The sequence below is a fragment of the Lampetra planeri genome, chromosome 1 (genome assembly GCF_965212315.1).
Source record: "Lampetra planeri chromosome 1, kcLamPlan1.2.h2, whole genome shotgun sequence".
NCBI classification, from domain to species: Eukaryota; Metazoa; Chordata; class Hyperoartia; order Petromyzontiformes; family Petromyzontidae; genus Lampetra; species Lampetra planeri.
In genome coordinates this window covers 9,715,099-9,742,589 of record NC_136107.1, presented here as the reverse complement: position 1 = coordinate 9,742,589, position 27,491 = coordinate 9,715,099, and the positions used below count along the sequence as shown (strand labels likewise).

The window sequence follows — 27,491 nt, the reverse complement described above, 5'->3', positions numbered from 1 at the left end:
TGACCAATTCACTCAGAATGCACCTGATCTTCTCAGATCTCGGAATCTAAGCATAACTGAGCCTGGTTAGCGTGTGATTGGGTGACCACCATGCAGGCCAGGTTGTTATCGGCTGCTGTGGGGCTACGTGGTGGCCAGTAGAGGGCCGTGTAAGATAACCCGTTGTCATACTGAACACGTCTGTGCTATCACATCTATTTTCCCCAACTTCACCAACCCACATGGACCAGCGTGTTGCAGCGTGGGCATATGACCCCTGCGACCCGCACGGCATGGGGAGGGGCCCTCGTCCAGCAGTGGATAGACAAAAGGGCTGTTACATTGTTATGAAGAGACAGCACGACCTGGTTGATGTGCACGGAGGGGATGGCGCCCGTGCTCATGTTGGTGTGGCTCGGAGAGTTGGGCAGGGACTTGCACTGCCCAATAGAGAGCTGCTGTTTCTTTCTCATCGCCACGATCTTCTGTGCAACTGGCATGATAAACAAATAGAACCTGTCAGCCAAATCCATGATGGGAAGAAAAAAAACACTCGACAATTCTGCGGAACTGGAAACTGCAATGGTTGGGAAACGTGACGTGGAATGGAGCCCTATCCAACATTGTCTGGAAAGGCACGAGAGGTCAAAATAAACAGGAGAGAACGACCCGAGGTCAATTATAATGATCGTATTTACTTTATAAAGCTCCCTTCACATCAAAATATCTCAAATAATAATCACACTGAGAGGGGAGGCAAAATCCAATTAGACTACGAGAAAAGCTAGTGTCCTGATATGTTTTTTTTTTATATATTTGATTTTATTTACTGAAAGAACCAATAATAAGTCGACATTATAGACTGTCAGTATGCTCACTCAGGTTAAGAACCAGGCTGCAGTCTACATTATAGACTGCCAGTACGCTCACTCCATTTAATAACCATTGCTACAGTCTACATGACAGACTGCCAATATGCTCACCAGCTTAAAATCAGGCTACAGTCTACATTATAGACTGCCAGTACACTCACCAAACTTAATAACCAGGTTACAATCTACATTATAGATTGCCAGTACACTCACTCCGATTAAGAACCAGGCTACAGTCTACATGAGTGGTTTTTCTTATTTTTCTTTTTCATCATTTTTATTCATTTTTTCCCCCCGATCTACGTGACTTTACCGAAAAAACCAAAGAATATGGGTAGGGATTGTAGGATTCCACAGTCTGGGTGCATAGCAACAGCAGAACGCACAATCACCCGGCGTCTTTGTACGACAAATGTGATTTACACAGAAGAGTAATCCTGCACAATGTACGACAACGACTGTCAAGGACACAAGCAAACGTCAAGACAATCAACAACATTGGCATCCATGGTGCTCCTATGACTACCGTGCTTAATGAATAAATTAATAAATTAACTGAGAGCCTATTGGTTGGAAAGTTTCATGCCTCTAAGCCATCCTGCACGAAGAGTCATATTTTAAATATTGTATAGATAAGAGAGACCACGTTGGTAACGTTTATGGCACGGCGTTATCACCAAAACCAATTTTTTTTTTTACTATTTTCTGGGTTATCAAAATTTGTCTTGAAAAATACATGGGGTAACTCAATGGGCGCTCATGTAAATCTAAATAAACAATTTGGCTGCTAAAACCTGCTCGTATTATTTAAATGGTTATGTGGCGATAGAAATTGTATCCTTTGCAGCCGTAAAGAATGAGCCTGCGCTGCCACCTTCTGGTCGAGCGTGTGTACGCTGAAATTTAACGCTGCGCAGTGCAGCGTCCATTATCTCTGAGCAAAGTGTTGGTGATACAAATACCGTACTCATTGTTTTTTTCGGCAACACAAGCGATCGTCATCATGATGATCGCTTGTGTTGCGTTCGAAACGTTCGAAACGTCGTGATTTATTTTAATTTTATTTCGTTACATTTTATTTTATTTCTACACACGTGACTTTACCGAAAAAAAACAATGAGTACAGTCATTTCTGCAGTCACGAAAGCTTCAATCCTATGATACAAATATACCCTCTGATGAACAGTGCGTAAATACTTGCGCTCGCATGTCCTCGCAACGATGCCAATGAAGCGATTTAAGTACCACGCTGTGTAGACATCTCTCCAAAGAGATAACGATAAAGTTACATAACGATCGCGAAATTCAGCTTGGATATGAAAAACAAAGGGAGGTTCTACAGGTCTTCTGTGGGGGGGTGGGGGTCATTGCCCCGATACTGCAGAACGACCCTCGCGGCACACGTCTATGTATGGCAACGTTGCTCTCTGTTCTTAAAGAATTCCATGGAACAAATTCTTACATTATTTTCAGACTCTCCCAGCAATACGGCTGGGTTGGCGCCACAACTGGACAGTTTAATTGGCATTTTGGAAGGTTACGATTTCAAATCCCATTCTGGTGATAAGTCTGCCCATCATCATTCAGAGGTTGCTAATTAAAAAAACGGGTACCACTTTGTAGGAACGTCAGCAGTGGTTTTCCATGAGACAGTCTGGCCCTGACAGCAGCAATGTGGAATTTCCATCACTGGCCAGAGGTCACTTTTAGATATGAACACTGTCCCATGATAATTTGAGCATGGAGGCATTATAAATTGACTGGCTAAATTAGGGGTCAGAAACCTGTGGCTCTTGAGTCGCACGTGACTCTTTAAGGACTGCACATTGCGGTTTTTGAAATGTAGATTTTTTTTTTACCGAATAAAAAAAATGGCTCTTCTTATTTTGGTTGCTGACCCATGAACGTGGAAGTCCAGTTCACCATGGGCAGGGATCGGCAACCTGCGGCTGCGGAGCCGGATGCGGCTCTTTAAAGACTGCTTCGTGACCGTTATTTATTCAGGACCGTCTCGTATTCGCACGCATTGCGGCTCTTGAAATGTTGAGTTTTTTTTGTTAGCAAAATAAAAAAAATGTCTCTCCTTGTTATTTTGGTTGCCAACCCCTGGGCTAAATGATTTACATCGCCACTTGATAGTGGAGTTAAAAATAAAACCCGCAATTGGAAAAAAATCGTAATGTACACAAAAATGGTTTTGTACATATGCCAAGTTGTATTTATACAAAGTTTCTGTGAAAATGTATTGTTGACGCAAAGCACCAGAATGGCCATATACAGCATAAACAAAGGCACGGCTCACCAATAAATACAACGGTGCCTCGCTCAGACAGTGTTGACACTGTTTGTGTTGCATGTGAACAAATGGCCTCTCTACGAGCTGTAAATCGCGAGAGCCGGGCTGCCAGAACACAGGCCAAGGACAGGCTACGACCCCCAACCCCCATCTTACAAACAACCACACAGCTGACTGAGATTGCAGCACACTCCACTGCCTTCTGCAAAGGTCCTACAGTGGTATGTGTACTTAGTAAGGCCTGACACAATACGCAAGGGTGAGCACCACAGCGCACCGCTTTTGTAGATTGTTCGCAACAAATGTGAAAACAACCATACCAGGTACTCAATTAAGTTTGAACTGACCTCATAAGAGGTCCAGAACAAATGGACATGAAAGTTAAATTATTTTATTGTTGGACATGCAAACATATTCAGGAGCTCAATGCGTGTAGCTTGGGTGTTCCTCTTCCATTGAAGGAGTGCAGACGACTGGTTTACAATACTATATGATCCATAGTTTGGGTTGCATGGCCACATCCGCACTGTGGCTTTCTATTCCAACACGTTCCTTCGGAGTGGGCAGGTAGGAACTTGGTTGGACAGCGCATTCGTGCACGACAGAAAGCTCGCGGTCACGTGACGCACTTCAACCAATCCGGGAGCGTACATGTTTGGGAGGGGCTATGCACGACAGACAAATAATCCCTGGTGGGCAGTGTGGAACTGTTGTTCCTACCTGTAATATCTACGTCTATAAAATGCGTGAAAATGAATGCATTTGATCAGTGACTGGCTCAGAGCATTGCGAGAGTGACTTGCGTTTACTGCACTAGCTCTCTGTGAAGTTAATGGAGTCGGCTTCAATTAATCTCTACAGACGTGGATTGTGCAACAATAAACACAAAAGGGTCAATTTCAAAACATTTACCACATTTAGGGCAATTCACCTTTGTGGCTTCTGGACAAGTGTTTTCCAGCAGCATTTGCTTGACGTGGGAAAACTCTGGGCCAGTTTCAGATTTCTAATTCTCATCAGCTGTTAAACAAATGCTCCTGGGTTGCCTGATGACAGAGGCAAGAGCCCTCCTTGAACCCAATGGAGCCTCTCCACCGCAGTACAGCAAATACGTACAAATCATTCACTGCAAGGGGTGAACGAAGGGTCCCCGCAACAAAGCTCTTTCTCAACGCCAATTTCAAATCCCTTCATGATTGCGTCTCGGAAGCGCCCCCGACCGCTCGCCGTCGCCCACCATCCTGGAAGATGCGCTCCACATTGAGGCCGTAGGTGGCGCACGTCTCGTAGTAGGTGCAGCGCTTGAGGTCGTTGGAGAGCTTGCGGGCGCGGGCGTCGTCGATGACGCGCGGGTTGCTGGCGCTGATCGCGTCTGTGGGTGCGGAGGAGAGAGCGACAGCGCCGGCGGTGACCTCGCTTGAACGACCCGCTGTGATGACTGAGTTGCGTGGTTGCAGGCCACGGGAAGGTTCGTGTCGAGTCATTTTATTAATGGGTGGAATGAGAATTCTCCGTGTTTTGCGTGGGTGCGTGCGTTGTATTTTTTCCATTTCCCCCCCAAACAAAACCCTCCCAGCATTTGTGTCCAATCCAAACGACGTGAAAACGAAGGTATGAATCACTTGCTTTGGAAAAGTGCGCATCAATTTAAATGCAAGGATCACCGCAGGTTTTCTTGTATTCAATCATCACAATGCTACAGCGAGGGGTCCCATCAAGTCATGAACGGCTGTCTTAGCAGAGGATTCTATTGGCGTGCGGAGTAGCTCGGTGACACACAAAGTAGTCGGGAGAAGACTCTCTTAAGCAGACATCTGGGGCAAGGCCGTAGCCATGGAGTCAACATTGGAGGGGACCAAATCTTCCAGGGGGTCTGGGGATTCCCCCCCCCCCCCCCCAGAAAAAAAAATCTACATTTGAAAACGAATTTCCTGCCTAAAATATCAAATTCACTAACACATAGGATGGACTTTTATTTATTTTTTACAATAATATCTAATAGTGCATTGTATTCCATTCCTCTGTTTTTATTTTTTACCTTTTCTTGTTTCATTGTATGTAATTGCAGAGATTAGGGATTAACAAAGTACAACCATAACCACAATCACATAAACAGAAATCTATTTTATAGCAATATATTGGGGGGGACATTTTGAGAATATTTGAATATTGGGGGGGGGGGGGGAATATTGGGGGGGGGATGTCCCCCCCCCCAATATCTATTATAATTACGGCCTTGATTTATGGTGACCTCCACCGCCATTCCTGACGACCCAACAGCGTGTGGGATAAGATTATCAAAATCACAAGCACACACATTGTACACTAGGGGGCACAGTTTGTTAATATACGCTTCTTAAAATCGCCACACGTTGATTAACACCGCTGCTCTGAGAATTAATATTTCAGTGAACTCTGCAGGATAAGAATGGATGGAAAAAACGGCACCTTGTGTACACTTTTAACGATACTGATGTTGAAAAGTCCCTTCCAGTAGGGTCTATTTTAAGTATAAGGCCGCATAGTGTTACGGGATACCGAGCAATAGCTACACAAGTTGGATACAGACCTCTAGTTACCATTATTATTTTGTGACCACCAATAAGTAGATTTAACACTGCCCACAATAGGCTTACCACTGACCACTTTTGTTGTCACAAACATTAAAGTGGGTCCTTCCCTTGGAGAGCACTGACCACTAAACAGTGAGGATCTTACTCACGCACGGTGAACCGTGAGACTGGGTTTAGGTGAATGGGAGGGGTCATGGGGTAGGGGTCATGGGGTAGGGGTCACGAAACAGGGGTCATGCGACAGGGTTTCATGGAGCAAAGGTCGTGGGGCAAGGGTCACGGAGCAGGGGTCACGGGGCAAGGGCCACAGGACTGTAAGGAGCAAGGGGGTCATGGGGCGGGGATCACAGAGCAGGGGTCACAAGGCAAAGGTGGCCGTGCCACGGCCCGGTACACCAGGTGGCACTCGTGCCTCCTCACCCTGCGTCCCCACGAGCAGGAGCGGCAGCTCGGAGGTGTTGCGCACGTTGGCGAGGCGGCTGTAGTAGTTGTAGACCGTCTGGAAGCTGATCTCGTCCTCCAGGCTGAACACGAAGATCACGGCGTCGACCCACGACGCGAACTGCAAGGGCAAGCGGGTGAGGCGCAGGCGAGCGCGCGGCAGAGCCACGCACGCGTCCGCGCGGCAACAAAGGCGTCATGCAGGCAGGCACGCTGCCTCAACGCCGCTCTCCATTAATAAAATATGAGCCTTGACACACGGTGCGCACATCACCTGCAAGCTGCTAGATTTCACTCTCAGTCAATAAGGTGCTGCATCATCATTCAAACACTGGTTGAGAATGCACATGCTTCGTACACAAGTATGTGTATTAAACCTCGCAGAACATCATTTATGTAAAATGTGTGAGTCTGAACCTGAGGATGAAGCTCTGGGTCTAAGAGTCTGGGCACGACGATGTCTTTGGTTATACATGTTACAGTCGCTTGCATAACCCTTACACAAGACAATTTGCATATTTTTACAAAAAGGGATCAATGATTTATCTTTTGTGAGAAAATAAACATTATTGCTTGTTATAGATCGTTCAGACCCAACCACTGGAACGGTCAAGGTTTGTACGACTGTGAAGGTTTTTCGCTTTTGTTCTCTGCAGCTCTCCGATGTTTTTTCGGGTGATACCACGGTTGTTGTTCAGCGCAATGTCCGACGTTTCACTCCATGTGCCGGGAACATGCCTGGAAGCGTTGAGTAATGCTCGGTGGTCAAATGTTCTGGTCTCTCGTGCTTACATTTCAACCACTTGAAAGAGAGTTTGTGTGGAGATGTGGTGGCCAGTGGAGGCTGCCAATTACCTGGGGCTCTGGGGGACCACCTTCATCCCGGATGAGGAGCAGGTAGCTCTGCCCGTCCACAATGATTTCCTTCTTGAAGCGCCCGCCTGCCAGTGTCAGACAGCCACACGCACTTCGCTTAATGTCAACAGTGCCCAGACGCCATTGCACAATGCCAGTCATTGTTTTGCACAGCCAGGCCAGCTACAGACTGCACTATTGTCACACACTTGATGGCATGATGCCCACAAAAATGACACGTATTATATTTATATTGCACGTGACTTTAATGGTGGGTGATTGGTAAAAACTAGAGCGCAAGTTGAATTATTTTCGTCTTAAAAGACGGCATTGTGAATGTTAAGAAGACCACAATGCATGATTGAGCAACGTCGGAGGATCGCAGAGAAGAAGGTGGGAGCCTGTCAGCACCACCAGGGGCCAGATTATACTTCCCCACATGAGGCGCATTGATGGTTTGACACGTAGAAAGCATAGCCCCCTATTGGCACAACAATGCCTAATTACAGAGCAGGTGCTAAATCATCTCGTGTCTGCCTACAGGGGCAGCTGCCACTGGGGGTGACCTTTCAAATATTTGAGATGAGATGTGACACAAGTCACTTATCGCATGCAACGCGAGTTGAGATGCCCTGGCATGAAGGAAGGCGCTATAGCAAACCAAATTTATTTCAATATAGCGTGGGTGGGGGCCATGCAGTCGCATGTCAAAATTATTATTCCAAATTTTACAACGTTAATGTTCTTTTTTTTAAATATTTAATCTTTTAAAAATGTTTAAAGATAGTTGTGCAAAAACGAGTTCGGACGTGTAGTTTTAAGTCGAAAAGAAATAACACGAAGCAATACTTGTCTATAAACCTCCTATCACGACCACCACCTCCCACAACCAGCTGCTCTGCCAGCTCTTGTTATCTTCTGTATTCACGTTCTGGCAGATGTGGCTGCATCACAGCCGCAATCACATTTGAGGCAACGCTGGAGAAAACACGCGTCTCTTTTCATTACACTTCCTCTATAACCTGATTTCAGTTGAAAGGGAAAAAATAATAATCACAGGTTAGAGAATGTATTTCTCATCCTGCCAAATTCTGGCCATGTGTATTTCTGGTTGTGTAATGACGAATGGCATCCTCTGCTGAAGTTTATTCGTACATTCACAACTGAACTCATTTAAAAACCCACTTGGTGTCAATTTTCTCAATGCCCTCCTACTGTCTGCGAATTTCTATTTTTACACTTTCCTGTTCTCGTCTCAGAGCCTCATGCGGGGGGGGGGGGGCTCTTTAATCAGCGCATTGGCGCGGAAGTCACGCGCGCAAAATGCGATTCAATACGCACGTTGCAGTCGACAGTTCTGTTCTCGTGTAATGAATGCGATGGAAACGTGTCAATCGGAATACGTATTTTAATGAATGTCAATGAAGAATATCGCATTAGAACATCTCCCTGCTCTCTTTGCTCAACCCATGCACGATTCTGTCGCTGGCTCAATCACAGCTGCTCATGGGCCACCTGATTTGTGATGTACAGTGTTAATCATGACATGCACGACGTGGTGTAGATATCACGCCTTCCCCACTGAACGCAAACCGGGTTGAGGGCCTGCAGTTCTTACATCTCTAATTGAGATCTTTAACAGCAATGCCGTTTTTATTCGTCACTATTCTTTAACGATGTTTTTTACCCGTCTCAGAGGGGAGGGAGGGTTCGCGTCATATGAAAGCAGCGTTTAATTGCATGCAGCTACATTGCTTTGTGCCAAGAATACTTTGAGGGAGTCCGAAGCCTGTGTCATCAACGGCAGAGAAAACCAGCACGAGGAAGCAGGCGCAAAGCACGATAACCATGACGGCACATGCTTTTGTGGCTTTTAAAATGTAATATTACGTTTTTGTTTCAAGCAAGTAATTTCCAGTGTTTAGCAGAGGTGGGACAAAGTCATTGTTATGCAAGTCCAAGTCGAGTCGCAAGTCATCAAATTCATGACTCGAGTCTGACTCGAGTCCAAGTCACATGACTCGAGTCCACATCTCATAGGTGGGACAAAGTCATTGTTATGCAAGTCCAAGTCGAGTCGCAAGTCATCAAATTCATGACTCGAGTCTGACTCGAGTCCAAGTCACATGACTCGAGTCCACACCTCTGGTGTTTAGTGTCCATCAATGTGCGATGGGTAGAGTGTGGAATTCTTTGCAAAAATGAACTTCCCACTCCCTGCCATGCCATCAGGCACATTTCGCAGCCAGGCTCGGCTTGTGAAGCAGGCATCACAGGGTGTTCTGTGAGATCATGATGGACTTGAAGGAAAATTGTCGCCAGAAATTGTCTCCTGCAGCACAATTACCATATGCAACTATGGCAACTCGGTACAGCAACGACATCTTGACAGAGTGAATGTCTAGCCAATGAAAGCAGAGTTTGTTGAAACATTTGCTTGATGAACAATTATTTGCCTACACAGCACACAACCTTAGGCAGTCATCTAACCTGTCAGTGATCTGGAAGTTGCCATCCCATTTTCTTCTAAGAGGATGTAAGCAGCATTCATATTTTGCGAATTATAGGAAAATTCCGAAAATATATATTTAAAAATTACGTGGCAAACAGCTCTGGTGACGATTGTCAATTGCCATAAAATTGCCTCCGTGCATTATCATGGCCAAAAGTGGCCTGTTACCAGGCATCACCAGGTTATCATCCGTGCCTCATTGCCTGCACAGTGTTTGGCGGAATATAGATTTTTTTTGGGTAAACCTGTACATCTTGGGACACTATATTTAATTCAATAAACAATGGGACTCGGGAGAAGGGCATCAAATGAACCCTACGCGACACTCGATTCACATCAATGAAGAGACAGAGAATGTTTTTTTTATCTTTCCCTTGCCGATACTACAACCCAGGGTCACAAGGTGAGCTGGCTGAGCCCAGACTCCATGGGAATTGGACTCCAAGCTGGACGGACGCCATTGCTTTAACTTCAAAAGATTGATTTGTTGTTCTCTTGCGATGTAATAATGTGGTGGCTTCTGCAGTAGCTGCAGTAGCAGCACCAGCAGGGTTCACGGGGGGGGGGGGCACCACTGAGGCAGAGTTCACGGGGTCCTGACATTTGGCCTCACAGCATCAGCTGCACCATCGCATCACTAAGACTTGATTCCAATGAGCATATGCATCTGTTATATGCACACGCACAATACCGTGATAGAGCGGTTTGTTATTAATTCACTAAATTATTTCTTCACGGGAGAAACATATGCCAGGGACTTTTAATGGAATGTTTTTCCTTCCATCCTTTACACAGATTTCTCATAGACTACAACATTGGAAATGTACATATGCACTTAAATAATAACCAAACATTGTCATGGATCTACATGGCAATTAAAAATGTAAATAAATAATTGAATTACAAAAAAACAGCTGTCTCTAACCCATATTGCATAGAGGCAGAGTGGGTATCTATTGCCATGACAACCAAGGGAATGATGTCATTCCTCAGCTTCAGAGACATAATTAGCGCTTAGTGCGCTACCACCTCACTCTTCCCTCCCATCCCATTACCACATGGAAATTCCAAAAGTATGGCAATTTTTATTTTATTTCAATATTTCTTAAATGCGTGTTATATTAATAATGCGGCTGACAGCTAAAGAACCACGTTAATTGTTTCACTGTGATTGCGGCGGCACATAGCAACACACGCACTGCTTCTGCATACAAATCATTACAGCAGAATTGCACTGTGGCAACACGATAAACAGCCACACGGCTAATTTTAATTGGCGTCAATGTTTACTGTCGGGAGGTGGATGCATTATTAATCCAGTCGCCGAGGTCTGTGCATGGCTTAATTAGGAGGCACGCTCAGTCCTCTGCTAAAGAAGTAACTCCAGTGGCTGACAGCCACTTCGAACTATGAACTCTGTGCGTGGGGTGATGAGCGTTTTTACCGTAGTTGCTGATTTAGTGGAGCAATGCTCAGCCCTTTGTTTGTCATCAGAGCAGCACAGCAACATTGGTGTATAATCATACGTAACGGGTTATTTATACATATTTTTAACTAAGGTTTTTCTTTGTAAGGAGTATTTAAACATAATAACTGTGCTTACACTTAGAAGCCTATTCTGAATACGTGTCAAATTCATCAGAACACAAACAATACGGATGTAATTTAAGCAAAAGCAGAAACAGTTCTGAACAACTGCTGATAATGGAATCTGTTAGGATCTCGGGGTAGGTTTAAGTAAAGGTGGCCACTGACAAAAATGGTTCCTCTGATGTCACCTCTCTGAAGAGTATGCAAAATAAAAAACCATGTGATGTTAAAGGTCCCATGGGTGACCTTTACCATCACCCACAGAAATCATATAGAAGACGAGCTCCAACTGAGCACACCCGTGTCCTCCCCGCTTGAGCATTGAGCGCAACTCATCTGAAGCATCCACCCATGTGCTACTGCTGGAAATCCCCGCAGTTGGTCATGGCAGAAGCTTGAGAGAAGATATGCTCAATATGTGGTCTAACCCAGAAGACAACACTTAAATACCGTTGCTGTTTAACTTCATTCCATTTGCCGTGTGTTCTTCGCAAGTAGATGTTCTGTTCAGAATAAGCTTGAGTATAAACGAAGCGTTTGCGCTAAAACAGCGAACGTGGCAAACAGCCGCGCTTGGTCGACTACAGACAACGTCAAGGGTGAGGACATCATCATGCCATGCAGCAGTGCTGAACCCCACAGGAGAAGCAGAACAAGCACCGAGCAAGCCACGAACGAGCGAGCGAGTGAGCGGGCGGCACAAAGCACCGGGTCAGCTTTTCCCACCGACACGTGCGAGACCAAAAGCGGATGGATCCAGCGAAGCTCGCAGCAGACAGGGCCACTCACAGCACAACCATGGGTCTTGTGCCAAAGCCACACGCTGCACACACGTGAAAACATGGCCCGTGGCAACACACCAATGACATACCCAAGAAAATAAACCAAACAAATCAAATAGAAATACACGATTTTACCTGCTTCCAGCGCTAGAATTAAACAAAAGAAGAAGAACATACATAAATAAGGGCCATGACTCAGATTAAGAGAAAATAAAAGACTGGGATCATGTCACACAGTGGTTGTTTTAAATTGAATGACATCAGGAACAAACAAATGACAGCTGTATTTATAATGCATATCCTATACAAGGGCATATGTAACAGTGATTGATTCAACACAGGCTGATCAGTGGTGAACTCGGGTACGGTAACGCCAGGAGCTGTCTCGCTTCTCGTGGTTACGCAAAGTCTGGCGGCTGACCTTAAACACTCGCCACATCACGCCACGGCACGGTGCATATCAGAAACGAGACGGCAATCCAGCCCAGTCATATTGATCACTGCCTGGGAGATGTAATTTGACGTTAAGACCTACATTAATTGTGCACTTAGTGTGCCGTGGCCATAGTAAAGGCGAGAGAAAGGCGTGTCCGAACTAAAATTGCTCGTGCCGCACATTTAGAACTCAAGTATTGTCGTCTGTCATCCACAGTTAAGGACTCGCACGCGAGAGTGGTGCACACATACGAGCCAAGCCACGTCTGCAGAAAATGCACTAAAGACCAAACGCAATAAGAAGCAACTTTGTGTGGATGCGAATTGAGAATTATAATGCACGTAGGGGTTTTATTCCATTTAACAAAATCCAATTTGACCCATTGTTTAATTCGCTTTTATCTCATGAATTCATCAGTTACGTGGTAACATAATTCCATTTAATACGCAAGTCTTTGAACTCGTAGCAGGTGCAAAAGTGCCTATGCAGATGTAGCACAGAACACGGCGCGAGACAAATAATTGCAATTCCACGGATCTTCTTTTAATAATGAGACCAAATGAGGATGACAGATTGACAGACGCAGAGACAGAGAGACAGAGAGGGAAACAGTAAGCAGAGATGGAACAGCACGTGCGTATGTATGTTGAACTTCTTTCACACCGTATGTAGCCAACCGTGCTACTCGGTGTGTGGGGGAAGGACAACAAACTAAACGCAAAAAGCACGATAGTAGAGAAGCAGAATAACAGGAGAAATCGTTAAATCAGATTTGGAGCTAAACATGAGCGAGAAAACGTCTGGGAGATGAAGTTATATATAGAGAGAGAGAAGCAGGGGAAGAGAAACAGAAAAAATGTGAGGTAAGAAGGTACAGATGGCGAGGAGTGCACAGTCGAGGCTGAAGTGTCAGGGAAACGAGCAAAGCGGGTGAGAGAAACTCGTGCGAGACACGAAGCGAGGGCTTTACCTTCCGGTGACTCCTCCTGCACGTATGTGCCCGTCAGGTAGCGGTGCACCAGCGCTGATTTGCCACTCGCCAGGTTTCCCAGGATCCCCTGGTGGAAGGTGCAGCACAACGAATCCGAGGTCAGAATTTACGCCAAAGTGGTCCCTTCCAGTGCTTACGTTTTCGCTGAATATTTTCCGTTGGTAGACTGTAGTAGGTGTCACGTGGCTTGTAGCCACTATCATGGCAGGGGTAGTAAATATGTAAATATTTCCAGGTAGCTGACCGAGATACATTTAAAGTCCTCTGGGTAGTTGGATAGAACATCCTCACTGAGAAAATCTATCTTAATTGACACCGATTTGAAACAGAAGCTTTAGGAAATTTGCACAAAATAAGTTGTATGTAAATAACCCCTGGTCCTGTCCACCCAATGCACGGGCACCCAAGAAAAACAATGGGGAACTGATAGAGCAATCTCAAAGGACCCAATATTCACATTCATCGTGGTTGGCGCTGCCCATGGCCACTTGCAGCTGGGTTGAAACTGAGGAGGATAGAGTTGTTGGTGTTTTTCCATCTCGACCAGCTCATCAATGTGACCTGGAGTTTGCCTTCTTTGGCAGAAGTAGGTGCAAATTTAGACCAATCCTAATCTCAACACTGTTATGATGGAATCTAATAGATAGTGCATGCACACACGCGGAAAGACAAAGATCCCTTATTTCGCACAAGTCACAGCAGCGAAGGCTGTGCATAGTGAGTGTTTCTTAAACCTTAAGCAGGATATAAGACACTGGTACGGTGAGTACTTTGCACAGCAGCCTTTGATTCTACACTGGAGATACTGAATCGCCGCACCAGGTACTTAGTTTTAGGCCGCATTCACCCAATATGGACAAAGTACCATGTGTAAGAATTTTTCACGGCCTGCCATTGAACGAGAGTCACACAGAACGCATGCTTGAAAATCGGTTACTTTTATGTAATGCAATATACATTAAGCTGAAGGCTTTGCAAAGGGCACATCCTAACCATGCTTCGTGTTATTTTTTCCCAACTGGTGACACGAAGGCCACCCCAGAGTTGGCATTCGTGGGAGGCCTTCATCCAGCAGTGGATTGACAAAATTACGTAAACTATAATTACATAATTAAATGTGAGTAAGGTGAAAGTAAGAAATTAGAATAGAGTCTGGGAAATGCTGTTCCTTTAACACAGGGGTGGGATTACAGTTGTAATTAACGACTTACACACACACAAGAACAAAAATCACAACAATACGGTGACATAATGCATCAACATCATAGTGAGAAAAAACACACACGAACACGACATGCTACGAAACAACGAGAAAGGTAAAATTAGGACAACGCAGAGTTCAAATTGTAATCATTGCTCGACGTGTAATAAGGAAATTCCCCATGAGGTATGGAATCCGGTTTGTGCGGAACATTCTGCTGGGAACAGCAGACTGTGGTGACACAAACGCGAGACAATTAACACGTACGCACTACATGAATACAATTACTGGTGAGAAAATATACAAAAGGGGCACGGCTATTTCTGGAGCAACGCATCAGCCAGCTAATAATTGCTCATAATTATTCATAACTCTGGCACACCATTTTCGGTTCACAGTTTTTTTCTTTATTCTTCGAAAAAATAAAAGTATTGGGATAGCATAAAGCCAGGACAAAGATCATACACAGCTGGTTCCCTGACGGTGCAAAAAAAAAACATTTGTATGGGAACCACTCTCTGGTGATGACCAGTGGGAGAGAACCCATATGCTGTATTTGTAGCGGAGAGCCACGGGGAAGGTCTGGCCCTCGGGCAGACTTCGAGAGAGCAGCATGCGCACGCTTCGGCACGTGGGGGGGGGGGGGGATGGGCCGTGCTCTCGTGCAGGTTTATAAGAAGACAATGCCAGGTCTGCTATTGCATTGATTACATTTTACCCAATTATTCAATAGACCTGCCCTGGCATCAATCACCGCAAAAACACACGGTACCACCACTGACATGAAAACAAATCTCTGATTTGACAATTTCATTATTCTTTTCAAAATCTTATATATATAGTTATTTCAAAATTTTATATATTTTTTTATAACAAGCATAACACTTTATACAACCTCCACATAGGTTTAATTTGCCAATAAAATAGGTTTTCGCCTCTCTTTATTTATTTTGTTTCTATATTTTTATTTCACGTCTCTTTGCTGCGCATGTGTCGATGCGTAACGGGTTTGTGGGAAGTGTTTTGGCCCGGAGACGTCTTCACGAACCACCAGAGAGGCCACTGACAAAATTCATGTCTGGAGCCGATCCACACGACTCATCAGCAAAAGGGGCAGGGCACAGCGCAACCCAACACTGGCCCCTCAACGAATTGTCAAACCGCATCACGGGCAGAGAGAGAGAGAAGTGGGCATTGTAGGCGAGAAAAATGATTTCACGTCGCAATCAGCGGACGTACGTTTTAATTCCTACAGCTACAAGAGCCTAATTTTGGAAAGACCGCCAGTGCGGTCGCACCAGCCCAGCACGAGCGCGCACACTTCCCTGCTCAACATCCGTGGGTGTCCCTAATACGATGGAAACGATGCTTACCGTCCTAAATTTTACCCGCGTTGGGAAATCGTGCACATAATTATCAAAGTGCGGCAGGAGCCAATATCGCGCCGCCCTTTCTGCGAGCGATGTAGTTGCACAACAAAGGTTGCCGCGCCTACGATAGTAGCGCTAACAAGCGAACAGAACGGAGAGGAGCACGCTGCTGCCTCAAACGCACTTTCTAATGAAGCCTGCACCTCTACCCCTGTGCCGATATCAAAGGGAAGCGACGCCCTCACGCACACCGGCCCCACGCGCTACATTTGCAAAAAAGGTACAAACGCACTCTCCAATGGTTATTTAAAGTCATCTGCCCCCCCCCCCCCCTTCTAACATACACCGAGCAGTGCTCATGCCAGTTGGTGGGCCTGAGCCAGTGGTGGAGGCTTCACTTTCCACTCCATCCATCAAGCGGCCAAACTCGGTAGTTAATACCAATGAAGTTGTAATATTTTATAAAGCTTCATCATCTTCAGCCATGGCCAATCCACTGCTGGATGAAAGCCCCCCCCCCCCCCAAGCCACCACCACCTCTCATGATCCTTCATTGCAATAACTACAAAGCCCCGTATATATTACATTAAAAAAACACTAACATACAGCAAATATTGTGCGGACAATACAAGACTGTGGAGAACATATCTGCGGTTGGGTCACAAATTTGTCTTCTGCCATGAATAATTGCAGCTGAAAATAGAGTGGAGAGCCCAGTTATGGAATGTGTGATAAACCGGTTTTCCAGAACTGAAAACGCTTTGTCCATTTAAAAGCCACATTTGTTCATGCGTAACCCATAGTAGCAATTATATCCGTGAACACTGGAGAAAGTGACACAGATCCTGTTTAAGCTACCAATCAACAATTGAATTACAGTTCCGGCATAGAAGTGGTATATGGGAAGTGCCGCGGAGCAATGTATTTAATGGCACTGCCAGTCATTACAAGATAAACATTTAATCATAAAAATGTTGGGCCCTTTTGTATCGTATGATGGGCACTGTTCTGTCTCACGGCAGGAGTTTTGCCGCACGGCAGATGGGGTGCGGGGGCGTATGTACACGGGAATTTCCTGTGTTTGATGCTAATTTTTGTCACATGACCAGGAAGTTACGATTTTAGATTTCCACTGAACCACGCGGGCGTCGGCCATTACACAGATAAGTCAAGATGGCAGCACACATCGCGTCTCAGTGAAGCCAGACGCAGTTGTCCATCGTGGGACTTTGAGAAGCATTGTCTGTAAGTTTGTTTATATTCTTATAATATTGGCAATGCTGTTGTAATGTTGGAATGACCGTTATAGTGATGTAAATGCCTTTATGGTGCCGTTAAGTTGTTGTGGTAAATACGAGGCCTAGTTAGCAACGAAGCCTGCAACTTTTCTTATTGTGGATGTTACTTGTGATTTAGTAGGTCGAGTCAGACTTGTGCCCAGGTGGCTATGTTGCGATCCTGAGAGCAAAGATGACGAAGTATCTCATCCACAGTTTAGTGTTATGTGTAATGCTGTACATTTGGGGTGCAGTGGGATGAATACACGATGTGCCTTTATGCAACGCACCGGCTCGTGCTCTTGTGTAGTTGTTCAGTGGTAATGTAGGGGCCTGGTCCATCCAGGATCTATTGTTATCTAAGACAATGTTCTGATGCTGTGGTGTTCATTGTATTGGTGTTTCCAGGTTATAACAGATGCTGTATCTGTGTTTTCTCACCAGTTTTACCTTGTTAAAATCAATAAATGACGATTGGAGTTGGACGTTCATCCTGGCTCCGAGGGTTTATTGAACGCAAGGTTATCTACTCGACTAGCGGTGCAACGCAGCGCACAGCGAGGCTGAGATAGGCACACTGTGAGCTGTAGTTACAGATTAAGGGCTTAGGCATGTTTCTTAAAAAGTTGATTCATTGATGGGTTCAAATGGTTCGATGGGAAGACTAGATGTACAAATGACATTAAATAAAAATACTCCCCGGTTCATTCCGACATGAGCTGAAAGCCAAACGTAAGGGACCTCCACTGGCCATCGGACTAACTCAAGGCTCGAGTACGAAACAAATTATTCCACTACGGCAATACAATTACCAGACGATTTTGCAGAAACTGATATTAAAAATTATGCTTTTACGTAAATTATATCGTTATTACTAACATAAAATAATTTCACGACACTTTAATTAAGCGAATGTTGGCATTTTATGAATAAATTTCAACAGGCACATCAGAATGACACCGAGTTGTACTGGAAGAATAAAGCTGTCCAACAAGCAAATATAGGTCAATGAGTGGTTTTTAAAAAAACCGAAGAATTAGAATGATTGACTAACAGCAAGCAAGGTACTCATTTCCCATTGCTCCTCTACGTACCAAGAACATAGGAAACACAGAACACTTACCACTTTGAGCTCTGGTACAGATCTGCTGAGGGTCCACTCCTGGCTGTTTACAAATGAGTCTGCAGGACATAAACACATTGCACACACGGCACACCGCACGCAGAACACACACACCACACGGCACACCGCACAGGACACACACACACCACACGGCACACCACACAAAGCGCAGGACACACACACACCACACCGCACAGAGCACGCAGAACACACACACACCACACGGCACACCACACACCGCACAGAGCGCAGGACACACACACACCACACGGCACACCACACACCGCACAGAGCACGCAGAAAACACACAAAACAGCACACACACACAACTCATATTAATACACTTGGTACATTCATACTGGCCGTATTCAATTTAAATGTTAATGAAATATTAAAGTTGCACATTTTAACTTTTTTTTTCAAAACAGAGAATGCATAGCTTTAAAGTTGTTGAAATGAAACGGTATGAACTTTATCTGCAATTTTTTGAGATTTAGCCAACATTTTATGCGTCCTAAAATTGTGTAGTGACATCGCGGGATGTCACTGTGTGATGCCGGCCCTCAAGAGGCACGGCGTGCGGTGTACAGACATCGTGGGCACCGCTTGGATGTGGGTGCAGTACCGGCCGTGAAGGGGCTCGGTGAGCGCTGACTGACAGTGCTGAGTGGCACCACGCTCGGCGTGCAGTGCCGACCCCTAAAGGATAGGGTATGGGAGTGCCAGCTATGGAAATGGGGTTACTATAGGCCGTGGCACTCTGGCTGACCCCAGAGGACACGTGACTGGTCAAGTCTACAGAGGGCCCCCAGGTGGGGGCTAGGGGTGGTCACGTGTCAGGGTCGAGATCCTGCTCCAGGATTCTAGAAGGTGGTCGTGGCCAAGGGCGGAGCCAGCCACGTCGCAGAGGATATAAGCCACCGGGTCCCCCAGAGGGACCGACTGCTGTTGTTCATCCTGAATAAATGTACGTTCTTCGTTCTACGTCCTACAGAGTCTCCAACACGTGGACCTGCACCCAAGCTGTGGTCCAGTCCATTGTAGCGAGTTACGGTGTAATTAGCAGAGGTGTGGACTCGAGTCATGTGACTTGGACTCGAGTCAGACTCGAGTCATGAATTTGATGACTTGCGACTCGACTTGGACTTGCATAACAATGACTTTGTCCCACCTATGAGATGTGGACTCGAGTCATGTGACTTGGACTCGAGTCAGACTCGAGTCATGAATTTGATGACTTGCGACTCGACTTGGACTTGCATAACAATGACTTTGTCCCACCTCTGGTAATTAGTGTAGTTAGCCTGGTGGTCACCACCATAGGTTGTTATTCTGTTAAGGGGCAGTTACCCCGTGTGTTGGTATTAATAAATGTGTTGCCTCCAAGGAGTACGTCTGCGGCTCAGTTGAACTCACTACAATTGTATGCAGAAATAAACTGGACAACGCAGTTCACGATATTGTAGAGAAAAGTTGTTCTTGTCAAAGCTGTCTGTGCCCACGGTGTACATATTGGGAATGGATAGAAATGCATTAAGGTTTTTAAGATACTGGCAATACATTTGCTACATCTCCGTAGTACATTCAGAACGCATGCGAATTTTCATAAAAATGACTCAGGACCCACCCAACGGTGAATATTAGATACAAAGACTGAGAACAAAGACTGAATACAGAAAATTAAATCCATTACTTAAACTCTAAAGACTGGCAAGAGTGCAGGGTGAATGACGACGTGGCGACTTCCGCTCGTTGGTTTTGATTTTGTGGAGTCAAAGCACCCGCTGCTCTGCGAGTGTTTATGTGACCACACAGCACCCTGGCTCTGGGAGGCTCAGCTGGGCTCCACTCTAATGCCCGGATTTATCACCATTACTCACGCAAATTTGGCAACTCCGCAACCGCTGGGCCGCTGGGACAGGACAAAAAGGTCACGCTGTCTTACACTGCTGGCCACAATAATGGCACAACAGAGACGCCAGCCTCGGATCCCTCCCCCAAGTCTAGCCGTGGCCGGAATGAAAAATTAGTCTTTTGCTGGGACGGTCCACTAAGGGAGGGCAGCTTGCTCCTATCAGCTGTGTTCACGAGCAAACGTGACAGCACATGAGGCATGACCGGTGACACAGGGCAATAAACAACAACAATCAAGACGGGACTCAAGGGAACTCTTCCCTGTGACACCGACCCCATGGTCAGTGGGCCACTGTTAAATGCCAATATTTTGGTTTCGGGAAGAAAAAAATTGCACAGTGCAAAGGCATTCATCTTCAAACTAAAATATAGTCAAAAGCCAAATTGTCCGATACACAAATGAGCATTAGGCGGTGCTCAGCTTTGTTTATTATCTTTAGACGATTACGGAAATTCCATATTCCTTTGGTGGAAACCAGTCACCCAAAAGGAAACCTTTATAACTGTCCACAATATACTGTATCGACCACTGAGGAATCACGGGTTGAAGTCCGTATATCAAGATAAATGCCATCATTATGCACACACAAGCACACATTTGTCAAGTATTGTGTAAAGACATTTTTTTTCTTTACAATATTCCCGGAGTTACTAAGTCACAAACAACTCTAGCATGCAATTCTAAGTCTGCAACCATAAAGGTCCCCGAGACAATACTGTCGACGCACAAAAGCCTCGTCTGCACCTTATGGATTTATAGGCACAATCAGTGATAGCGCACCAGACGTAAATCAATATTTATCAGGATTGCGGAAACGTGCCATGGAAAATAATGAGCGAGGCAAGAACCATATAGGGAGACGCAGGACTGTCCTGAGTTTGCGCGAGTCCATTTACAGTAATGCTCTCGGAGAAAGACGCGCATTCCTGATGAACTATGTCCAGCCCCCACAGCCAGAAAGAAGTAAGCGGCTCTCGCTTGGCCAAGACGCCCCATAGCGGCCCCCGTATAGCACGCGCACTGGCATGCGCTATGGCACGTGGCCGTGCCAGATCGAGGAAAATATTAAACGTGAGTCAATTTTCAAGAGGGCCCTGCCTGCTTGGCAAGTGCTCTTTTTTTTACATTTCATCACGTGGGAGGAAACCAGTGTAGCTGGACAAGACTGACGCACACGACGCAAGACTATTCAAACTCTGCACGTAAAAGTCAGAAGCCTACTTACTGTACTGCCCCAAACAGGCCCCTGAAGGTGAATGTGTGTCACACATGAAAATTCGTGTAAAACGATTTGCTCTGCTGGTATAGAAATTGCAAATAAACCCTTTAGTATGTAGGAGGTAAAAACCCCTGATCTGAAAAATGTATACCTTAACCTAAACACGTGCACACTTAAATCACCCGCACGCCTTAAAGATTTTTATTTGGGGCATGGGTCGTCAGTGACGCAAAGTAAAGTCAAGGTCCACCTGTGGTAAATACAAAAGGCGCATTATGTAACCTTGTGGTTTAGATTCATGTGGGTTTGTTTGAGAGATTGGCAAACGAAAAGCGTAACTTCAGTGAACTTGGCACAGGGAAGCCGACGAAATTTCAATTGGCACCAGTTATTTGCCACAGACGGAAAGTGATTTGCATTCCTGCTTGCTGGAGTCACGAGACAGCAGAGCAAGGTCGAGCAAAACCATCACGACGCTGGGGCCCTCGAGACGAAAATATTGGCAGACTACGACCGGCGTGTAATTCTCCGGTCAGAATACGTGACACGCAAAGGAGGAATGGGAACTGATGTGGCCCGTAAAGCCAAAGGCACACAGTATTATGAATGTGTTGAAGCCAATAATTGAGGTGAGATAATATCCCCTTTCTTGATGGTGTTAAGTACAGCTGCATGTTTGCTGATTGACATGAAAACGCACTGCGCTGCAAGAAAGTTTCCGCACTGTTAAGGCTGCCCAAACAAGGTTTGCTGAAAAGTTGGCCCATATTTACTCATTAAGGAAAACCCAGAGCAGCAGTTAAACAAGACAAGGGTGAATTTCCACTATTTGTTGAGCCAAATTGGTGATGCAGGAATCGATTCTGGGGGGCTGGACGAGGTCGGTAATGATTGACCCACACAGATGGATACCACCATCACTCCTGATGCACCCTGTGACATCAGCGGATGCTTTTCTTCTCCTGGGCGACGTGCCTATGAATTGAGAAACTCCATATTGAGCAACTTGCTCTCTGTCAGATGCATCACATTGAAGACTGGCCACTCGATGCCACACCAGCGATCCGTGGTATTGCGGCTTCCTTCGAGCAACGTCCCAAGAAGAAATATGCAGCTTTGTTGGCGGTCTTCGCTTTAGGAGCCCTCGATTAGGCACCCATGACTTGTACAGCAAAAACTCTTCATTTATCCTCACCCAAATTACAATTCCGTGCTTCTCAATGCATTGCGAATGTCAACTTGTGAATATGCTACATCTCCAGGCTCTAATGAGGATGGAATTTCATCCTTTACCATCATGATTAAAATAGCATAACCACGACAATGACCATTGTATAAATCATGGCCACAGCAGAGTTCCCTGTACTCTTGTTCTCAAATTGTCTATTTTTTTTTACCACCGATTCCCAGGCCATCACTCAATTGTGAGATGCAAGTCATCCTCCCTTTCTTGTTTGTGATGAGATCTCACTGCCCAAACAAACACACAGAGGCCGCAGCTGACGATGGAATTCGGGGAGATGTCCCCCGTTCGCCATCAGTCATTTCACAAATTGTCACGTCGTGTCGCCGTGGTCCGTCGCGAGATTGGACACAAACATGTTCAGTCTTATCTTCATGAATGCCAGAAAATGAGGCTTAACAAGCTGAGAAAAGAATGACATTGGTGGTTGACATTAATTTTTCGTTGTTCTCAGCGGTAGACACAAAGACTGTGCGTACAGTCCCCGCGTGCAGCTCCCTCGCTATGTCTGGGCGGCGGCGGGGGGGGGTGCTTCGGTGGCCCACGAAATAAAAACTGCAGACCTAGACACGAATGCGCCGTGTGTACACAACAGAAGCAACGGAACATTAATAAAGTGGCAGGACGGAGGAGCCGTGGCAGCCCTTTGCCGTACCTGCACGGCAAGGCCGTAGCCATGGAGTCAACATTGGGGGGGACAAAATCTTCCAGGGGATCTAGGGGATCTGGGGGTTCCCCCCCCCCCCGCCCAGAAAAAAATCTACATTTGAAAACGAATTTCCTGCCTAAAATATAAAAAAATGCACTAACACATGGGATGGACTTTTATTTAGTTTTTACAATAATGTCTAATAGTGTATTGTATTACATTGCTCTGTTTTTTTTTACATTTTCTTGTTTCATTATATGTCATGGCAGAGATTTTGGATTCATAAAGTACAACCATAACCACAATAATATGAACAGAAATCTATTCCTTTTTTACATGAAGACAAGTCCAGATATTGTGGCCAAGGTTTAGCAAATTGTTGTTTTTATTTCTACATATTTACAAGTAAATTGGGAGTTTGCTCTGCTCTGCTCTCCGATCTTCTCCCCTCCAGCCCTCTCTCCTCTGGTCCTATATTCTCCTCTCTTCTCTGGTCATCTTTTCTCCTCTCCCCTGCTCTGCAGTCACATCTGCTCCTTTCCTCTGCTCTCCTCTCCTCTCCAGGCAATGACGAGTGTTTTGATGTATTCAGTAACCACTGCCACCCTTCCTCTTGCTCATGATGACACTCACTGTGAATGAAAGCTGACTGTGATAAAACTGCTTGCACTTTAATCAAAGAAACACTAATAACACTGGTAAAAAAAAAAACATTTTTTTTCTGGCCTGGACTTTTGCGGCTGCTTTAGACTAATTTCAGGGTGCTGATTCCAAATCTGATCTCAGATTTGCTCTATCACATCTCATTTTTATGCTATCGGCATACCCCATTTTCATTGATTTTACCCGAAATTATCTCTGTCACTTATGATTGCTAGTTGTTGCGAGTCAGTGACTGCTTTAGTGTTAAAATATGGTGCTGTATTTTTAGGATAGTGTGTTTATAATATCATTTTATGTAGATATCCACATTTATTTAATATTTTTCTTCTGCAGTTTTTATTGAAAATGCAATATTTGATATCTCAAAAACCTGATGTGATAGACAGATTTGGAATCAGCACCCCAAAATTACCTTAAAACCGTTGGCATACCTTATGCCAGAAAAAGTGTGTTGACCAGTGTAATGCTATTTATGAGAATAGGTTTTCCCCTTTTTTCTGGCAACAAAACAGGTGTTAAGATACTCTTTGCTTCTTTCGGTAGAGTCACGTAGATTGAAAAATAACTAATAGATTACGACGTTTCGATCGCAACACAAGCAATAATCGTCTCCAGGTGAAAAAAATACAGCAGGCGGACTGCTCAGGCAGGAAGAAATGTAGCGAGATGGAACAAGGTGAAAGAGAGACAAAAAAAAAGATCAAACTTAGCAAACTTAGAAATGTAATGCAACGGGGAGGATTTCCACACAACTCAGACATGACTTCAACCAAGAAGATGAATACAAATTTACCAATCTTTGGAAGGACGTTGATCAACCAGGTAAAGTGTTAACTGTTGTGTTGGCCGACTATCTGAGTTGACCAGGACTTTACGTGAAGGAATGACACAAATGCACACGTTTTCTCATTGAAAATAGGTACATTTCAAAATATCACTGTCCTGGTCACAAAAGCAAAGTTTGTGGGGAATAATAGCCATTTTCTGCACTTTTGAGGCATAAGCAATTGGAAAATAACACTTACTACCCAGGAACAAAAAATAATTATTTTTTGTTACACAGTGCAATAATTGGCGGCACCATGCCGCTAGCGGGTAGGGCCCCCATCCCCTCCCCCCCCGCGAGACCAAGCGTGGCACATCAGGAAACCCGCGCGCATCGCACTCTCGCGAAATGATCGCCGCTCATTTACCGCTGTGTTTCAGGCCTGGTGCAAAGCCGTGGAGATATATACGCAGAGCAACAGCCGTCATTGTACGATGGGCAAGTCACTCCCCCCATCCTCCGGTTGAATAATCTGCAATGTCGCCGCAGCGAGTCGAAACGTTGGCACTCCTCTGTAGCGTCACATAGTGCCATTTCTGGAGATGGCAGCGTGACAGGAACTTGCCTGCGTACCGAGAGCCTGATTGTGGCGTGGCATTCAAGTCGATTGGCGAATATTGCGGCGATGCGTTCATTCCGCACGGAAGTCATGTAACCGTCAGTTGCCACATCGATCTGTCGCCGCACACTTACTTTAACCGACGCTCACCGAGGCGCCGAGCTATAACGATCGCCGCTATGGAACGAGGGGGCACTTGGAAATAATAATCCTGTTGACGCCCTGCGTCGCTTTGTGAAAATCAGCACAAGTGTGCGAGGCTTAAAAACATATGTTTGAAAATCTGATATAATTCACACGTGTTTCTTGAAAACATTTTTGGGGTCTTCTATCTACAATGTTATTCCTGCGGTGCTATCGGCATCATCTCACGAGACAAATAATCCCTTTGGAAATCACGCAGAGCAGAGATTTTCGCCCAAACTCATGTTAGAAAAAGCACACGGGGTTGGACTTCTTTCGACCCATGTCGGTTTCACCTATGCTTTCAAGTTCTGCGGTTGTCATTCTCTGTGTTCTTCTCCCACTGAGGTTACTTTTCTGTCGGAACCATAATTCTAGAAAGTAATACATTCCACACATGTCCTCAATGTCATATATAAATGAACTCTTGCTATACACGTAAAAAATATATGTATTCATTTGTCCAGCAGACCCTCAATGAGTGTCTGTTGTACCATGCTCAGCATATTTAGCAGATTTCACGTGGAAAGTAGACGGAGCGCTCACATAAAACGTGTGCACACAAGGAATCCAAATACACCAGCGACTTGCCTTGTCTACTACCTCCTGCCACGTACCACAGTGCCACTGTAAGAGGATGTCTCACGCACCTATGTTGCAGATCAGGCATCAACCCCTCCTCCATGTGTGTGGATCCCAGGCCCCAGGTGAATGTATCTCTGGGGAGATGGCATTTCATGGTGGCATGGCAAATTTGCATCGCCTCGCCTTCGCGCATTTCCCCTCTGCTCAGGAGGGATAAGGAGGCGGATTTGGATGTATTTATTCGGCGCTGAAATCCACAGCATTTAAAAATGCCTTACAAAACACAAAAGCCACGAAAAGTATACAACCTCATGAGCACAGAAATGGTAAAGATTGAGGGGATGGTGCATAAATAATGAGGAAAGGACATGACAGAAGAAGGGAAAATATCTCCGACTCACGCATGCACTCGAGGGTGTAACAACCACCGTGGGCATGAGCATCAGCAGAGCTTCCCAGGCAAAGTCCAAAAACACGAGGGAACGGAGGTGTCGGCTTAGTCCACTGTTCCAAGAATTCACTCGATCTCCGCCACCCATTCTTACACTGCCACCAACTCACAACCCCTCAGTTTAGAATCCAGAAAATCACCACAACCCATCCCTAGCAACATATACTCGCTGCCCATTCGCCTATTTCCACCTTGCAGTAAATTGCGATCGGTACAGAGCGCTTTCAAATGTACATGCTTTGTCACGTGCGTAGCGAATGGACGATGAATCAAGATCTCTTTCTGTGGTCACTCCCAGGGCAATTTCACACTAGGCTCCACATTTCAACGCCGTTTTTAACCTTGCGGTAGCACAAGTGGACACGCCAAATCGGCTCACGTTGCACGGTGAGACGATGGCCCATGCGTTTTCCTGCTGCCCTAAATAGTCGTCCGCGGGGGAAATGTGTCAGGGAACGTGGCTGTTCTTTGCGGTCTGGTGTCTGTCCAATATGCGTCAGTGGCAAGGGCATTGGCGTGTGTGGGTGAGAGACAACATGCTCGCTTATCACTGAATGCGTCCCATCTTGACAATCAGTCGGTTGGGCCTCGTCAAGGAAAGCTCTGCCCACAGCCACTCTAATCATTATAGAACCTGGCTGCGACCACTTAAGTGTGTTGCTCCTGGAAATAACATTAATATTGGTGCTGGATAACAAGAACCACTTGTGCATTAATGTATGTATACTATGAGCAAGGCTTTTTACACCAAGCAACGATCATGCCCTTTCCTCACTCGGGAGTAAATCATATTTATAAAAAATGTAAGTTCCAAAAAACGTGTTATATTTGTTAATCTTCATATTCACCCATCCGTAAATTGAAAGTCGTGTCTGAGCAGCACCGTCAATATGAAGCATT

At 45.4% G+C, this 27,491-nt stretch overlaps 1 protein-coding gene across 2 annotated transcripts in view; it reads right to left on the bottom strand.

Moving 5' to 3' along the window:
• The window catches only part of LOC144717294 (arf-GAP with GTPase, ANK repeat and PH domain-containing protein 1-like), a 170,946-nt gene that overhangs the window by 50,317 nt on the left and 93,138 nt on the right, over positions 1-27,491 (bottom strand). Inside the window, exons 2-8 of one of the 2 annotated variants that reach the window (XM_078592750.1) lie at positions 18,299-18,357; positions 13,307-13,394; positions 12,036-12,047; positions 7,017-7,102; positions 6,141-6,282; positions 4,385-4,519; positions 345-472 (exon numbers count right to left, since the gene is read on the bottom strand). In XM_078592750.1, coding sequence (XP_078448876.1) covers positions 345-472; positions 4,385-4,519; positions 6,141-6,282; positions 7,017-7,102; positions 12,036-12,047; positions 13,307-13,394; positions 18,299-18,357 — 650 coding nt within the window. The remainder of the gene's footprint in view (positions 1-344; positions 473-4,384; positions 4,520-6,140; positions 6,283-7,016; positions 7,103-12,035; positions 12,048-13,306; positions 13,395-18,298; positions 18,358-27,491) is intronic. The other variant, XM_078592760.1, reaches the window with a different exon arrangement.